This window comes from Sander vitreus, chromosome 22, assembly GCF_031162955.1.
Source record: "Sander vitreus isolate 19-12246 chromosome 22, sanVit1, whole genome shotgun sequence".
NCBI lineage: Eukaryota > Metazoa > Chordata > Actinopteri > Perciformes > Percidae > Sander > Sander vitreus.
In genome coordinates, this window is record NC_135876.1 from 11,582,228 (window position 1) to 11,600,594 (window position 18,367).

Genomic DNA, 18,367 nt, shown 5'->3' on the forward strand with positions numbered 1-18,367 from the left:
AATGAAAGCATTTGGATGCATTGAATGCTCATTTCACATGGTGTACCGATGCATACAACGTGTACAACAAAAATACGTAGTCCATTTACATTTGTTGCCCTGTTGTATTTCCTCTCTTGACAGCAAGAGGGTGCTACTGTGCCATACCATTCTGGGACTTTTGTAAATCTCTCGCTGTATCTACAGAATGTAATGCATTTTCAATGAATCCACATTCAAACAAATTATTTCAAATAAAACACTCAAAATAAAATTTTAATCAATATGCTACCTAAATTGAGGAATGTACACATTATCAACAAAAAACAAAATTAAAATAAACAGTTGTTTGTAGAAAGTGAATATACTGTAACAAAACACTTTGATGATCCAAATATTTCCTGTCATCCATTTGACTATATACAGAAAGTTTTTAAAATATTACAATTTATCCACATTTCTTTTATGCATTTAACATGAGGTCTTTATAAACTATGTATACATTATTATTATTATTATTATTATTATTATTATTATTATGTTGATCTTGGCCACAAACTATTGTACTTCCTCTGTATACTCCATAATGTGTTTTAAAATGTAAATCCTGAAAACTGCCAACTCTCTGAAGTTCTTTAGAACACAATTACTGCTCTTAGACCAGTTTACATGTGTAATGTGCCCCACTGATGCATACTGTATGAACAAAACAGAGCATTGATGTGTATTCGATGGCCAGCTGTAATTTGTGAACAGTAAGCCATGACTTTTTTCCATTGCTGTTTCCTCTGCAATTTATGATTAGATAGTATTTCGTACATTTACCATTGTCAGGACTTACACTTAATATGCACAAGTGACAGACTGCACATACAGACTGGGTATTTTCTTCACATCTGTGCCCAATCAAACAAGACATTAGTCAATAAAAATAAAAGAAAACTACACTTTAAACAATGCAAAAGTTTAAGATTGCATATTTTTTTAACAGACTAATATCTAGTTTTACAGTTGTTATACATTATGTCTATGGGTATGTGTGCCTTACTGACATGAAGTGTTGTAAAACCGTGATGATGGGTTGAAAAAACAGTGTATTAGTTTTAGGTGACCACAAAAATGCACAGCATATTTTGTTAAACCCTAGTTTGGTGTTTCATTAGTTCACTGCATTAGAGAGTGACCTATTGAAGTTTGAAAGTGCTGCACACAGCAGCTTTAATTATGTCTTGGTTATTGTTGCAACACCACCAGGAGTCACAGGGAGAAGAAGCAGGGTAAAGTCCAACCACAGACAGACACTGAACATGGATTGCTTTCATAATCTTTATACAATGACTGGGATGATGAATAGGGGACAGGAACAACTGTGCCCATGTCAGCTTCTTTGACAGAGTGCAGGGAGAAGTCAGAGATCTGTCTGTGTGGAAGGCGAGGGGCTGGCTGGCGGAAAGTGTTTGTACTTCTCTGGGGCAGGACCCTGAGGGGGTGATGGGATGGGAGTGTCTGGAGAGGCTGCAGGGAGAGAGGCCAGGACAGAGAGATATTTTATATTTTTGCAAATTAAAAATGTTTTTGTGTGGGAAAAAAAGCAATATTGCATATATAAAGTGTGAATGCATTGACTGTGGCCCACGAAAAATGTTACATCTTTAGCTGCTGCTTTATAGATATAGTTCCCAAAAACCTTGTGTGGCCATTAGGTGGTGTAATATTGCCGAATGCATTTTTATGTTTTTCTTTCACATTCAGGAATGCCTATGTATTCGTTTCAACTAAGTTAATGGAACCCATCTGGCACACAATTTTATGACATTTGATCGCTTTGATATTTCTTGTGCGTCAGTCAGAGGGTTTGTGCTTGTCTCAGTGAATTCGGTTTGTGTGACTGCATGCATGTTTCACAGATGTCGATGCACGTAGCCATTACCTATATGTGGAGTGTGAGCAACAGGCATGGTGCTGATGACCAGTGTGTGTCCAGTCAAAGGGTCCTGGGCCAGCTGGGTGTGTGCTGGGTGGTGCACGTGTGTGGGCTCTGACGTAAGGCCTGAAAACAACCAAGAACACCATGTTTTTGCTATACACTTATGGCAGATGTTTTATAGCTCATTTAGAAAATATGTTAATTAATTCAGGTGATGTTCAAGGGCTCATGCACTTAATAAAATGCTCAAAAACACAGATGTATTCTCGCACATGTTGGCATTTCACCTACAAGCCTTCATCAGAGCAAAAAGAACAATGGGTAGTTCACTTTGCATAGGTTTTAACAGTGCTAGAAAAAAACTGTTTTGGAGCTTTTAATTAACTGAGTGAGTCGAGTTTTACAAATGTAAGCAGAGTTTATTTAAGACTGCCTTCAAAAGGGTTTTGACATGTGTGCATGTTTTATATATTCATAATTGAGTCAAGTCTACATAACTTCATTTAAAAAGCAGAGACATCTATTTAAGCAGATCTGTAGCATGTTTAAAGAACCCTTATTTGCATATATTTTATAAGATGTAGAAGGAAACAATTTAGTTTCATTTTCTTAATTGTTTGGTTTGGATAGCTTGTTTTTTGGTTTCAAACTGTATATATATATATATATATATATATATATATATATATATATATATATATATATATATATATATATATATATATATGTGTGTCGGCATCACTATGTTTTCTCAGCCTCACTTTCACATTACTAAATATAATTTTATCTCAACAATATTTAAATAGCAGGTTTTTTGTTAGTTTCACATTCCTACAGGATGCTGAAAAATAAAACACACATTGCTCTTTCTGTACACCATCTTCAGGTTGTCATATTCTGGAGTTGTTTTTAGCATGTATGGAGAAAAATGGAAGACATTTTTGGAGATGACTTAGTACTTTATTTTCTTGCCTCATCTCATGCTTGAGTTGTCTGTCATGGCCCTGCTTAGAATATGTTTGATGCATTCTACCTTTAACTACAGACTTCCTTATTCATACACATTTAGATGTGATTGCAGATGTCACCAAGAGGCATCTCATGTGGCAAGTTGTCTATTTTGGCTTTGCCTATGTGGATTATACAAAGTTATAGCATCTCTCTGCAAAATCCCTAACTTTTTACCAATTGTACAGTATATATCCAGGAAAACTTTTTGTTTTTTTAAATTGCTTCATGCTTGTCTAGTTCTACACATTTATCACTGAATAGCTCCACTGTAGCGTTTGGTGGTCTTGTTGAAGGTCAAACCTATTTATTTTTCTGCAGGTTTACAAGCATATACACGACCCAGTCTCACCTCCCAGCAGCATCTCATGCAGCAGGTTGTCTATCTTGGCCAGACCACAGAGCTTAATGAACTGGAGCTGTTCGATCATCTGCCAGGTGATGCTCTGCAGGGTGGGCAGCAGGAGCAATAGCTCTCCAAAACGACCCCTGGAGTCATACTGACGGTCATTAATGTAGTCTTCCAGACTCATCTGGACCTGCAAACACACACACACACACACACACACACACACACACACACACACACACACACACACACACACACACACACACACACACACACACACACAGAAGGCCAAGTCTCCATCAGTGAAGCAAACTGCCTTGGTCCTTGTAAGCTAATGGATACATTATTTACAAATGTGTAAAAATGCAAACTAAAATTAAAAGTATAATCTACAATGATAATAAGGCAGCTCCCCATTAACACTGTTTATTGGAAATTATAATAGAACATACTAGAGAAGAACTGCAGCTCTGTATAGGCTATAAGAGTCAAATGATCAACCTACCTGCAGACGAATGGACTTGATCTTCGATGGGTCTCGCAAAGACTTTGCATCTGCAGATTGGGAGCCAAAGCATGTATGCATTGAGGGGCAGAGGGGGATATGAGGATATGACTGGAATTGATGGAATGATTATGGTCAAACTGGAGCATGAAGGTTAAAATGAGTGGATTTAGTGAAGGGGAGAGAAAAAGGGGACAAGATTGGGACAGGGATTGTGGCCACACAAGGCCAAGGCGAGATAAAAAAATAAATAAGGATTGAGGGAAATGTAACCAGATGGATGGGAACTGATCTGTACATAAATGGCAAAAGGTATTGGACAAGGATCATTACAAATATTTAGTTTGCTATTTTTAATCTTTTACTAATCATAATTTTTTTTCCACCGTTTTATTTCTTGTTCCCTATTTTTTCTGGCTTTTATGATCTATTTTTTTCTTGTAATATGAATGTACTATGTATTTTATTTTTAATATTTATCCTTAATTCCTAACCCTAACTCTGTGCCAAGGTTATTACCAATGTCAATACCTTGAATCATATCCTAATCTTGCCCAAGTAGTTTCTGTAACCTAAAGCAGTATTCCATTCAATTTACTGTAACAAGGCAGAAATTAAAATACACATAGACTATAGTTCCTAAATGAAGAAGCAAGGGTAAGCTGAAAAAACAAGGTAACCACTCATCCCCCGGAAGAGTAAACAACGTTACATTTGTCATAAACTGAGCCTCACAAATCCCCTGGTAGCTACAATTACTAAACAGTATTATTACCTGGGTCAAAGAAGACAATAGCCTTGAGCGCTGCATACTCATTGTCGTCTATTTGAATATCCTGAAAGGGCTGGACCAGCTCATCCAGCACTCGGTTGGCTACCTTATATATCTCTTGTTCAGGACTGTTTCTGTGGATCACACAGCCAATACCTGCAGACACAGTTAGTATCAGTTAGTGCCAGTGTTAAGAGAAGTTGAGAGGAAGAGGGTAGGGTAGGTGGATGTGTATAGGGTAGAGTGCTTGTGTGGAAATGTTAGGGAAATATGCTTAGCCTTGAGAGAAAGAAAAGTTGTCAAGCCTGTTTCAGATATTCAGTCAAGTTAAATAGTAAAGGTCCTAACACATAGTAGCAATGCACAAAGTGTTTGAGTGTATGCAGTTGACAGACCTGTATGATGTTGGTACATATCTAGGTAATGAGTAATTCCCTTTACAAGAGACACTTTTGAAGTCACAAAGAAATAGGAACCTTTAGTTAATCATTGTCAGGTAACACAACATTTGATCGGTTAAACTTTACAATCAAGTACACAAAAATGTTAGTAGTGACTAAAGCCGGAGTGAGGAACGACCTGATAATTGATGAATTGTTAATGAGTGAATAACTCTGATTCAAGGTATATATATATATATATATATATATATATATATATATATATATATATATATATATATATAGTAGATAATAATGGGTTACTAGAGAACTAGTCTATACCATTGACGTTCCACTTCCGGGATTGCTCCGGGGCCGCAGAAAATTCCGCCGGATGCATGTCTTTTCGCCGATGTCCGTTTCCTTTGTGATGGAATTTTAAACTCCGGTGTATTTATGAGGACTATGGTTGATTGTTCCTCAGATCTCTGCATGGTAAATTGAGAAAGCTAGCTAGACTATCTGTCCAATCTAAGTTCTAATCTAACTATTTTACAGCGGCTCAGTGCGGAGCTTAGCGCCGACCATGACAATTGTGATTGGTTTAAAGAAACGGCAATAAACCAGAGCACATTTTTATCCCATCCCTGAATGCTACGTATGTGGAGTAGCCAGACCTTCCTCCGCTCCGCAGCGTGTGGGTGGTCTGGCAAAGGGAGACTACTAGAGAACAGACTGGGAAATACTACATTGAATTAATCATTAGGTAATGATTAGTTCAATCATGTTTCTTTATGAGTAGTTCCTTAATAAATCAGCCACTGAGTAGCACAAACTAGCAACGACTCATTCATTACCAATTACTTAACCATTACTTACCCTTTTTGTTCCCCCTCAAGTAAAGTGTTACATCATACTGAGTAGTTGCTAAGTAGTCCCTCATTACTTGATGATTATCTGACTGTTATGAATCAAACAGTGGTTGTTCATCATGCTCTACTACATAGTCCTCCTCAGACTTATTCCAGAACGGCTCATTAACGGCTCATTAATTATTAGGTCATTCCTGATTTGTTCCTTAGTAACTACATTTTTGTATGCCTTATTATAAAGTGTGTTACCCATTTAATCAGTATTCACACTTTAGTGCTGGACCACCTGATTGCACCACGTAAAACCTACTAGTGAGTTCATACCTAAAAGCAGGAAGTCCTTGAATGGCATTGATCTTTTGGCGACCCCAAGCAAAAGGTGTTCACCTGCATGAGCCCTGAGCAAACTCACCTGGAAATAGACACACACACACACACACACACACACACACACAAACAAAGAACACAAACTATGCATCAATGCCTCCCCTTTTGATCTTACATACATCACAGAGGGGCCATACTTGCAGTGCAGTACATTATGTAGTCTTTGTATTAATGACTGATGATCACATGACTGATATAAAAAGGCAACACTTCAGTATGTTGTTAAACTAAAGTAATGATGTCTGAGAGGTATTAGTTTAAACTTAGGACATGGCATTAAAGTGTGCACAAAGATGACTTATTCCTGCGAGCAATTGCCTAATCAAAGTTGACCCATTCTGCGTCAAAGCCCTATTACCTGGTCATCCAGTGGCAGTTCTCCAAATGCAGGAATGTACTTGGCCCATTCCACCAACACCAACAACTGTTGTCTCATAGAATCACATACATCTCCGATAGTGGCTGACTTCTGCTCCGATATGTCTGCTATTCCAACAGCAGCAGTGATCTGGAGGGAGACCGAAAGCAATGGTTTCCTGGGTCACAATCTGTTGAAGTACTGTAGATTATTCATGGGCATGATGAATAAAAAAGGGGATTGTCACCTGTTGGGACAGTGATTCAGCTTGGGCCAAAATAGTAATGGGTGGCAAGTCTTGGGCGTCAGGGATACTTCTTCGGGAGCTGATCCGATCTCTCTCGTTCTGTACAGCTAAAATGCAGCAGAGAGCTAAAGTTACTGTGTGTGTGTGTGTGTGTGTGTGTGTGTGTGTGTGTGTGTGTGAGAAACAGAGAGCAATAAAAAGGAACAGGGAAGAAGAGACAGCACTATTGTACTAACTTATTGTAAACAATCTTTTAAACTGGAATATGTCCACCAATCCTGCTAATATTTAAGTCTCTATCCTGGTTTAGTGTTTGCAATTTATCAGTGTTAAGAGTTGGGGGAGAGTTCTAAAATGCAAACGATGACAGCAGCCGCTAGGGCAGTTAATATTTAGGAAAATAGTCATACAGGCTGGCATCAGCAAGTCAAACGTTAACCAGTTGCAATCCAGAACAACATGTTTGAATAACACATGATTAGGTGTTATAAAACTCCTTGCCAAGGTTATACCCCTCATAAACACACACACACACACACACACACACACACACACAAAGTAATCACCTATTTTATGGCTGAGGCAATTTCAACCATCTTGAAGCAGCTTTCAGATTCTCTGAAGAAAGCCTCTCCTTAAGTGCCACTAGTTTTAATTTGGTACTTCTCTACTGTCTCAATAGGAGAAAAAATAAATAAAAATAAACTATACTGCTATCATATATACTGGCAATATGCCATGAAAATCAGCAATGGTACAAAACATAACAAGATATCCAAATAATTTTGACTTTCTATTTTGTATCTCTACATGTAAACTTTTAGTGGAGTTAGATTGGAGAAAAATACATTTATGGTCTCTACTTTGTCTCTTGTCCAAGGAGCAGGACGGAGGTTTCCCTACCTTCTTTCTTCATGCCAGCCCTGAAGCATTTGTTAAGTCTGCAGAAACGACACTGGTTCCTCTTATCTTTATCCACAATGCACTGTCGGTTGAACCTGCATATGGCGAACATACAAATAATATATACGTAGCTTTACAGAGCAAGACATGCTGACGCAGTGTACAGTAATTTCATGTGACACACCATGAAAGGTAAGTTATTAATGGTTTAAGAGTTATATTTAGATCTGCACATGATCATAAGGGTACACATGTATTTATGTGCACACTTATGCATTTTCATATTGTTAGAATTTCCCCATATAGGCTATAATAAGTATGTAAGTGTGGCATGATTTTAAAAATGCTGTGTATTTTATATATGTGTGTGTGTGTGTGTGTGTGTGTGTGTGTGTGTGTGTGTGTGTGTATGTGTGTGTGTGTGTGTGTGTGTGTGTGTGTGTGTGTGTGTGTAAGTGTGCTTACGCAGTATGTTTGTGCTATCTGTACCTGCAGGTGTAGACATGGCTCTTGCGTATGGAGCGTCTGAAGAAGCCTTTACAGCCATCACAGCTGGAGGCTCCGTAGTGTTTTCCTGTGGCTTTGTCTCCACAGATGGCACAGTTACTGCCGACCCCGTCTGGACCGACTGGCAGGCTCGGCTCTGTCGGCATTCTGTCTGAAACACACACAATAACCTCACTCAGGTAAATGCACAGACACATGCTCATACATATATTGGCACATAAATACACTAACAAACAGAATTGAAGTAGGCTATTGCAAGTAAACATCCAGGAATAGTTCAGTAGGTTCTAGTAATTGGACCACATTATTGACTGTCCACTGAACTATTTCATCTAATTAAAGCCACTGTGTGTAGAATTTCCAACAAGATGATATAGGCTGACCCATAGGAGTGTTTCATACATTAGCACCCCTAGCAGTAGCAGGAAATACAGCCCACAGAAGTGTTTTCCATCCTCATAACGGTTAACATTGTGAAACGGTCCAGTTTGTTTATGTTTAGGCACAAAAACTTAAGAAAAGCATTGTGGTTTGGGTTAAAAACAGACATTACTTCACCTTGGGTTACGCATGTGATGCTGAACATGATGTAGCTCCGTTTGTTAATTTTTTTCCGTTTGTTCCGTAAAGTTAAAAAAAAACTTGCAGTTTACTTTTATTTTCAAACGGGACACGAACCCTGGTCTGTGTGAAAGTGCTGTGTTTGTTACTACGCCACTAGAGGGCGCTGCCACTATAAACGTAAATATGAGTCGTAATTGCTACTTGCTACAAAGGACCAAAAGGCGTTGTTGGGGAGAGGACAGTCTTAGAATTTCAATGTGATTATAGCATCTCACTACTTACTGTAGTACATTTATTTTATGTATATCCCATGGTAAAACTGCATAGATTTGTATAACTGCAAAGTCATCTGTGTGGTGCTTGATTCGTCCATCAAACTAATTAAGAATAAATGGCAGTTCAATCGCCAGCCATTTCAGACATTACTGTTGATGTCTTTATTTTTGATGTGATCTCCTCATTATCATCAGCATTATCATAATCATCACAATCATTATATATCAGCAGCAGCGGCATTGTTGTCATAATCAAAACCATAATCATTGTCTGCATATCTATCGTTCAGTGAAAGGCTACCAAATAGAACACAACACAACATCATAATATGTGCAGGTAGATACTCAAAATGCATCAACACAGACACATACACATCCCCCCTCACACATCTCTCTCAGTCCCACACCAGGCATTACCGGGGCAAGATGAGTCGATGTACGACTAACTTTCCATTCACATGCTGAGGTGACACCAGTGAATCACTAGATGTGTGCTTGCTCTTCAATAAAAAAATATATTTTATGACACACGCCTGCAATTCCTGCCCAAACACCTTTATTAACATTCTGATTTCATTCTTTTACAACCCCTACCCAACCCTTCTCTTTCCTTCATAGCCACAGATTTACACTCACATACCCATATACAAGCAATAGTCAAGTGAAATGAATTTCCCGCAATCAGTCAGACAACTGGATGCACGCACTATTGGCCAACACTAATGTCATGTCATGACTTTCCCCGTCGTTTAATTTAGCTTGTTATGTGAAAACTAAACCTTCTTATTTCCTTTTCTGCAAATAGCAACTAATTTGCCTTCAGCTGGTCTCACTTCACCTCATCAGTAAAGTTCTAGTCTACTTCCTCACCCAGTTCTGAGGTAGATGACCAATCCAAGATCCTCTTTAAAAGATACATCATTTAAAGTGAGAAGCTACAGATTTATCAGATACACAGTACAAAGCTCCCCTTATTTCTCTGTTCATATTAAGCCATTTTGCAGGAATAGATTTGTGAGTGAGCTGCTTATCAGTCCATGTATCTACATATCATACTGTATGTGAGCATGTCCAACCTAACATGCTGAAAAATATATGGTTTGTGCTTCAATTAGTGTATGTGCATGCCTTGTTGGTTTATACATCCGTTCAGTGTGTGTGTGTGTGTGTATGTGTGTGTGTGTGTGTGTGTGTGTGTGTGTGTGTGTGTCTAGGTGGCTACACACACTTACCTCCTCCTCCACAGAGCACCTCTGCATTCTCAAAGCCCAGCATGCTGTATGATGGATCCAGGCCTTCACAATAGTTTGCTACTTCCATATCTAAAAGAGATCTACTCTGAGATGCAGTAGGATACTTCATTCCTGTTTCCACTTGGTCTTCCTCGCACCTTCTTGTTCTTCTCTTTGCTTTTCTTCTCAGTTCACTCTACAGTCTCTAGTTTCTTATTGTCCCTATCTGCTGGACTCTGCTTCATCTAATTCTTACAGTCATGACAAGGGAGATCCCTGGCATACAAGATCTATAATCCCATCCGATTGGGCCAGAAACAAGGAGAGGGGAGGAGCTGTGGCCTAAGACTTCTCACCTTATTGCACATTACTTATCTGATCTTCTCTCACACACTGATCACAGGGATGGAAAGATAGTGGTGAAGGAGATAATTTCCCTTCCCCCCCCCCATCCCCTTTTTTATTTTTTCTTTACCTTGAGACAGATTGTATCAGATTTTGGAGGACAGCTAGCACTTTATCTGCATACTGGTGAGCTTCTGTGCACATGTACCTGCAGGTGACAGGGGGTTTGTTCTTACAGGCACATGCATTCATGTGTGTGTGTGTGTGTGTGTGTGTGTGTGTGTGTGTGTGTGTGTGTGTGTGTGTGTGTGTGTGTGTGTGTGTGTGTGTGTGTGTGTGTGTGTGTGTGTGTGTGTGTCCTCCCAAGGTTCCTAATCTAATCAATAGTGGAGTAATAGCACCACCACCTCAGCAGATACAATCTATGAAGACACAAAGTGAAGTGGAAAACACTGATAAGTCTTCCACAAACACACTCCTTCAGTTTATATCCAACTTATTTTATTATTATTATACATATTAAAATTAACTGGCCATATAAACATTATTGAACAGACATGCAAGCATTACCCCATAACCCCATTGATCACACTCCAGTTGAAACATCAGTGTTTTTACTTGTATTTTAGTTAATGGAATATTTGTTGTGGGTTTAATTTTAGAACCTGCATTTATTGCAGTTTTGCTGTCATGATTTGTGAGTAAATATCTACATTTATACTGCTGCTTAAGATGAATGAGAATTTTCAGACAGGGTGATACACTTATAGTGTGTTTGGTCTTTTCCTTTAAGAATGATGAGCCAATATGCTGTGTAAAAGTAATCCTACCTTAGCAGCAGCATGCTCTATTAACACAACTGTATAGTTCTCACACTTTGTTGAGCTCTCTTAAACAAGGTAAACAGTTGTCAGTATCTGCCTCCTCTTCCAGGGCTGGGATGCTGTGAACACACTGTAATTTACTACCATAAACCAGTTAAAATGTCCCAACCCACCCATTTTACATTGGGAGTTTCATTGCACTAAATCTTATTGTGTGGCCTTAAGGTAATCAGTATGAGGCATTGTATTGGAGAGGGATGTAAATGATAAGAGACAGTATTATGGGAGATCTGATGCCCAACATCAGTAATGAGTGGGCCAGTAAGACACATTCAGTATATGAGTATATCTGTTCACAGGGTAATAATCATCTTAGTTAATACGCAAGGCTGAGTGACCAAGTCAAGAGAGAGAGAGAGAGAGAGAGAGATTACATTTTAACCATGAGGTCAGGCCTTTCTGACTCATCAGGTTTGTAGAGAGTGAAGAAGAAGAATTCACTCTTTTCAATCACGTTCAGAATTACCTAATACACAAAAGGATGGGGAACAGAGCACTGTAGTGTGAGTTTGCTAGATTTAATTAATCATCACATCAGATACTATATCTGCATTAAACTAGGATTAGAAAGTATACACCTGGCTTGAATGTATTTAGAAAGAAGAGGTTAAGTGTGGATATTTATACTGCATGTACTTTAGGTTTGTAGTTTTCTAAGAGACTATGTGATATAGTTGGGTTTAACATAGAACAAAAACAAGGCTCATTTTGCTTTGAGGCTTTGAGGACAGGTACAATATCAGATAAAATGCAGTATTCCTTGAAAAGTAAAAAAACATTTTTACTTGGTGAACAGGTTAAAAGCTTGAAAGGGCTCTATTAGCCTCACTCCACAGTTAAGTGCAAGGACAACAAGTCTAGGAATTCAAGTCTTTATTCGTGTAATAATGAGCCTTTGATCTTTATTATTTTACTTTTTGAATACTTGACAAATCCTTACCTCCTCTTGATTCATTTCTACCAAGATACAATATCCCAAACACTGAAGCTGTCAAGCGGTTTATAAAGACAGACTTTGGTGCAAACCTGCATCCCAGTTCAACAACCTGTATCTACAGTAGGTAGGGATATTCAGCCCCTTGTACTTCATCATATCCACTGGCAAAAAAACACAATGTAGAAGCTTACTGATTTTGAAATTTTATATGTGAATGTAGGTTAAAACATATGAATTACGTGTTCATAAAAAAATACCTAAAGTAATAAACGCTATTATGACTTCTTCAGCTGAAAACCAAGCAGGATATAACTGAGAAACATTGTGTCTGCCTAGCAACCAAAAGCTCTTTGAAGCCATAAAACCCAGTGCTAAGAGGCTATCTCTGTGTGAACTGGCCATAATACTGTCACCTCTACTTAGATTAGAGGTTTTAATAGTCGCAGATGATGATCAGCCACCCAACTGACTCTTGTAAACCACTACTTCCTGATACCTACGCAATAGTAAAAACAAATACAAGGTCAGTAGAATATTGTTCACTCTTAAAACTCTACTGAAGGATCAGCTAAACATTTACTTATTTTTTGTCCGTTGACATGTTGTTCAGTTCTCAAACCATTGCTATGATATTGGATTTTTGTAAATGAATAGAAACGTGACGGTTTCCTTAATTCTTAGAGTTACATGCAGGCCCGGCAAAATTTCCCAACATCTTTTCTATAGACCCATGGGCGTTTAATGAGTGTCACACTCCTTCATTCTTCCTGCTAATCTGCTGCTAATCTGAAGGCTACTTTGGTCAATAACATTCACCCCTAAAAATGGGAAAAGCTGAAGTTAAAAAGCCCATGTGTCTTTTTATAACAGTATACACAGGGTGAACGCAATCACCTGCACAATTTAAGGCAGATCAGTACAACACACATCACAGCCTCAAGAATGAATCCACAACTCTCTGACATAGTCTCATCAAAACGTCACCATTGCAACCTTCAGAAAGGCAGTTTACTTTCCAATTACAGAAATAAATCATTTTAAATATTTTAGAAATGTATTTGTATTATATTATATAAAATATATATATATTTTATTTATTTATTTAAGTTATTCCTATGTACTTTGAGTGGTAGTATCATATTGGTATTGCATCACAGGAGGATAACACAATGCAACTGTATTACCATCTTCCTGCTTAGCAACCTGCTGCTCTGCAACACTGCTCTTGTTACACATGATGTCCTTGTACAGGTGAAATAAGTTATCACAAGATCCTTATAGCAAAGCATGCGTGACAAAGTGATTCTTATCTGTTTTGACAAAATGCTGGGGACAGAGAGGCGAGCACACTATCACTATATATCTCTCAATAGACTGGGCAAAACAACTAAGAAATCTAGCAGACTTACAACCACTAATCCTACTATTTAAAAGCATACCAGCTCTATTTACAGGACACACAAAAGCAATTCAAGTGTGTAAATGGGGAGTACCACCGTTTCCACCAAAATACAAACCACGTGATTTAGCAGAACACCAGCAAGTTAACAAACTTCCTTAAAAACTGCTTAAGGAAAGCTTCACTTCCTCCACAAAACCAACAGCTTACCTCATAATTCTTATAACCACATTTCAATGACAGTAAACTTCACAGCAGGACTTTGACTTACGTGTGTGTTCCGGTCTGGGATGTGCATTTATCCAGGTGTACCGTTGTACTCTGGTAGTAAGCAGCCCCTCAGTGCGACATTAGTCTAATTGACACTGAGAAAAGGAAAATGGTAAAGGTCTTCGACAACATTAAAAGGGAAGGTTGGAGATCTGAGCAGCCTATAATTCATGGAGCAACACATTGGATGGCGCCACCATAGCCCTGTCATTAAATCGATTTACTAAACAAACTCAAAGTAGGGTGGGGATGTTAAACAGTAACCCAGAGCCATAAAAACCAAAAGGAAAGGATCAACAGGTGTGGTGTGTGTGTGTGTGTGTGTGTGTGTGTGTGTGTGTGCGCGTGCGTGTGTGTATGTCAACCAGGTCCTCTAACACCACCTCCGAGGGCAGAAGGTAAGAGATCCAGGGGGTTTGAGGTAATGTTTTACAAAATAATGGTGACAAAGTAACAATTTTAGACATTTATTTCACTCCAGCTAAGTACACTACACAGGGGTTAAGTGTTAGCAAACACGGTGACATATATTTATTCATTCATTTCCACTTACATGTCTTATACATGAAGTCACATTTTGGATAAAAAAAATAGGGAACTTAAAGACCAATGGAATAATCTAGCATTATAAATTTCAATCTTGAAGCCTGTGCAATATATACAAAGACCAGCAGATGGCAAGAGTTCATTCATTTTGAGTCAAAATCAAAGGGCCAGTCATGTCAAATTCTCTCAACATTTCCTGAGATAGAAACACTGTGTAATAGACCCTGGTAACCTACTGATTAAGACACATACCACATATCCTTTGCTGCATGTCATACCTCTCTCTACACTTTCAACTATCAAATAATGGCAAAAAAATACAATATAATAATTTACAGGAACAGAGACAGAAACACAGTCATGTAAGTAACATCACACCAAATAAATCTGCTTTTAATAATTGTATGTGCTTTTGAATAGCTGTTAGCCTATTACAGTATCAGCTTTATGGAGATGTGCATAAGCAATGTTCTTATTAAAACCTTTGCTAAGGCAATAAAGAACAATAAAGTAAAATAAAGTTACAAAATAAAGCAAATAGTCAAATAAAGTATCTTGACCCATCCCCCGAACACACATCCTACCAACAGTTATTAAATATCATTTTTTTTCTATGAAACAGTGGTGGAATGTAACTAAGTACATTTGCTCAAGTACTGTATTAAGAACAAGTTTACGGTTCTTGTACTTTACTTGAGTCTTTTCTTACCATGCTACTTACTACTTTTACTCCACTACATTTCAGAGAGAAATACTGTACCTTTACTGCACTACATTAATCTGACAGCTTTAGTTACTAGTTACTTTACAAATTAAGATTTTTCCCCCTAAAACACATGTAGTTTATAAAATACGATGTTTTATAATAAATTAAACTACCCAACAATAGCGGAAACGATTAGGTGATTAAACACAGACTGTTTTGATCGTTTCCAGTTTCTAAAATGTGAGGATTTTTCTGCATTGATTACTTTATTTTTATACTTTAAGTACATTTTCCTGATGATACTTACATACTTTTACTTAAGTAACATTTTCAATGCAGGACATTTTTACTTGTAACAAAATATTTTTGCAGTGTGGTAGCCTATTAATACTTTTACTCAAGTAAAGGATCTAAATACGTTTTGTACCACTACTGGAAAGCACGTGTAGCAGCTTCTCCTCCCCAAGAAGGTGAGCATGTCCAAACAATTAAAGGTGGTCAAACTCAGAAGCACCTCATTGACATCCTGCAGATCGAGGTGTTCTAAGTAATGAAGCCGGAACATGTGGTAGGGAATGAAGCAGACCACCATGATAAGAGCAAAGCACAGGCTCTTCAGCTGAGCCCCAAAGTCCTGCTGAGAGGTGCATCCCTGGCGGTGCTTCCTGTATAAAACCCTTAGGACATTGGCTTGGAGGGCCGTCAGCACCGTGGCCACCACTATGATGACTGTGCTTATGATGTAGTTGATCACCTTGGCCGGAACAGACTCTATGTTGTTGCCAAACTTGAAGCAGCGTGTCACATTAGTGGTATTGTTGGTGTCCAAGTTTTGATCCTTTGATGTTTTGCCATAGGAAAAATAGATAATGCAAGGGACCACAGTAAGCACCACCATCCACACCACAGCACTGACAATAAGTCCGTGAATCTTCTGGAAGGAGGCCACCTGCTCAGCTCCGAGGTAGAACGTCATCAGGCGCGTAATGAGGATGATCACATAGAAGATAAAAGACATGTACATGTGGATGTGGATCATGCCGCTGACCACTTTACACCACCCACGGCCCAGGGCCCAGTCATTAGTGGCGTAGTAGTGAATCCTAAAGGGCACAGTGAGAAGGAAGACGAAGTGGGCGAAGATGAGGTTGAGTACAGCGATGTAGGTTATGGATGTGTTGCTGGACTTCATGATGTGCATCATCAGGCTCAGGCTGATGGTACCGCAGAGCAGAACCACAGAGTAGATGACCAAAAGGGCTGTGTAGTACTTTGTATCATCAGTCAGCGGCTTTGAGGTTGTTGGTAGAGAGCTTGAGGTCATCATGGAGGTTGTGGCCGTGGAATTTATCGTGGAATCCATCTTAAATAGAGAAAGAAAGGGAAGAAGAGAGAAGGGTGCACATCAGATATGAGAGGATAGTAATGGTGGAATAGATCAGAAAAAGGCTTATTTGATTATTTTAAATTTTTCCCCCATTAAAAGGGTTATATCGGGGAGTTTTTCGTTATCCAGATCAAATTTGTAGTATCAGGGTGGATAAGTAAAATGAACTTGACTGTTAACTTGACTTCTAAACAGGAAAAGAGGAAATCTGGTTGATTAAATGTATTTGACTCTTAGAATTAACAGATTAGATTACATTTAGATTAAAATTACATACTTTACTTATAATATATGTTACTTATATTACAACACATAATCCAGATCAAGACATTAACCAGAGTATAATTTTAGTCTGACAGGCTTCATGTGGTCGCAACATAATATTAGTTTAACAGGAATTAGGACTAAAAACTAACTAAAACTGAAATAGTAAGCATTTAATTATCATGAAGTTTAGAAATAAACATATTGTTCACAGTGTAATCATTACCAAAAGAACAATGCTGTAGTGGAAATTGCATCACGAATGAACAAAAAGTAAAAACCAGACTTACGTACCTTTTGGTTCAAAGAACTGCCTACCAAATGAAGAGATATTTGTATGTCCTCTACATTAAATCACATTATCTCCAGCAAGCGGTAGTGTAGCAGGTCCGTGAGCATGTGAAATGTCTGACAAAAGAGCATCTGTGTGTGTGTCTGTCTGTCTGTGTTTCTGCTTGGATACATTTGAGCAACCAATGTGGAACTTAAGGTTATGAAACTAAACTTAGTCAGTTAGAAGTGTGTGTGAGAGAGAGAGAGAGAGAGAGAGAGAGAGAGAGAGAGAGAGAGAGAGAGAGAATGAGAATATGTGCTCTGTCAGAAACAGGAGGTGAGTCCACCACCGAGCTGGCTGCTTCCTCCTTCTGGTCACCCACATATGTTTTAAATAGATCCCATTAGAATGTGATGTGTTACGTGAGTGAATGTCTTATTGATTAGAGGAAAGGTGTTTGGTGCACAGTTGCTGGTACATATAGCACGTCTTTAGGCTTGCCATTACAGATTACCTTTTACATCTATGCCATGATATTACAAGAAGTCTAAACAGCTGTAGTTTAGGCAGATGCATATCTTATTTACATTTAAAAACATATCATCTCAGCGTCTGCCATCCAAGAAAGAAAAACTATGCAAAGTTGATAGATGCAACTGCACTGCCAATGCCTAAGCTTCTTCTGCATTTTAGTTTGAAATCCAAACAAGAAGTTGAGCTTTTTACCTTTTAATTTTGTTGTGTTGTTTAGATATCAACAGTGGTGGAAGAAGTATTCAGATCCTTTACTTAAGTAAAAGTACTAATACCACACTGTAAAAAATATTCTACTACAAGTAAAAGTCCTGCATTACACATTTTACTTAAGTGAAAGTATCAATATAATTTACAAGTTTCCAAAAAGATCTCTGTATATCTAAAACAGGAATTAATAATATTCTGCAGAAGTCGTGTTTGTCATGAGTTGCTAGACACATCTTATGGTTCAGATGCCTATTATATCGTATTTAAATACTGTTCTTAAAATATTGCATCAAGATAAGTCATACTTATACATAAAACAAGACAGCCAATAGTCCATGCTGTACGT

General features: G+C 38.2%; 2 protein-coding genes across 2 annotated transcripts; both read right to left on the minus strand.

Annotated features, from left to right (window-relative positions):
- Positions 1–271: 271 nt before the first annotated feature.
- Positions 272–10,488, minus strand: hnf4g (hepatocyte nuclear factor 4, gamma). The gene is made up of 11 exons (XM_078280519.1): positions 10,266–10,488; positions 8,177–8,345; positions 7,688–7,782; positions 6,785–6,891; positions 6,538–6,687; positions 6,117–6,204; positions 4,544–4,696; positions 3,769–3,818; positions 3,267–3,453; positions 1,910–2,029; positions 272–1,494 (listed from the first exon to the last, which is right to left on the minus strand). The coding sequence occupies exons 1-11, from the start codon at positions 10,393–10,395 to the stop codon at positions 1,388–1,390; spliced, it is 1,356 nt and encodes a 451-aa protein (XP_078136645.1). The 5' UTR covers positions 10,396–10,488; the 3' UTR covers positions 272–1,387.
- A 4,066-nt stretch (positions 10,489–14,554) lies between these two features.
- On the minus strand, positions 14,555–17,517 carry gpr141 (G protein-coupled receptor 141). Its single transcript, XM_078280984.1, has 2 exons — positions 17,298–17,517; positions 14,555–16,715 (listed from the first exon to the last, which is right to left on the minus strand). The coding sequence occupies exon 2, from the start codon at positions 16,713–16,715 to the stop codon at positions 15,750–15,752; it is 966 nt and encodes a 321-aa protein (XP_078137110.1). The 5' UTR covers positions 17,298–17,517; the 3' UTR covers positions 14,555–15,749.
- Between the last annotated feature and the right edge of the window lie 850 nt (positions 17,518–18,367).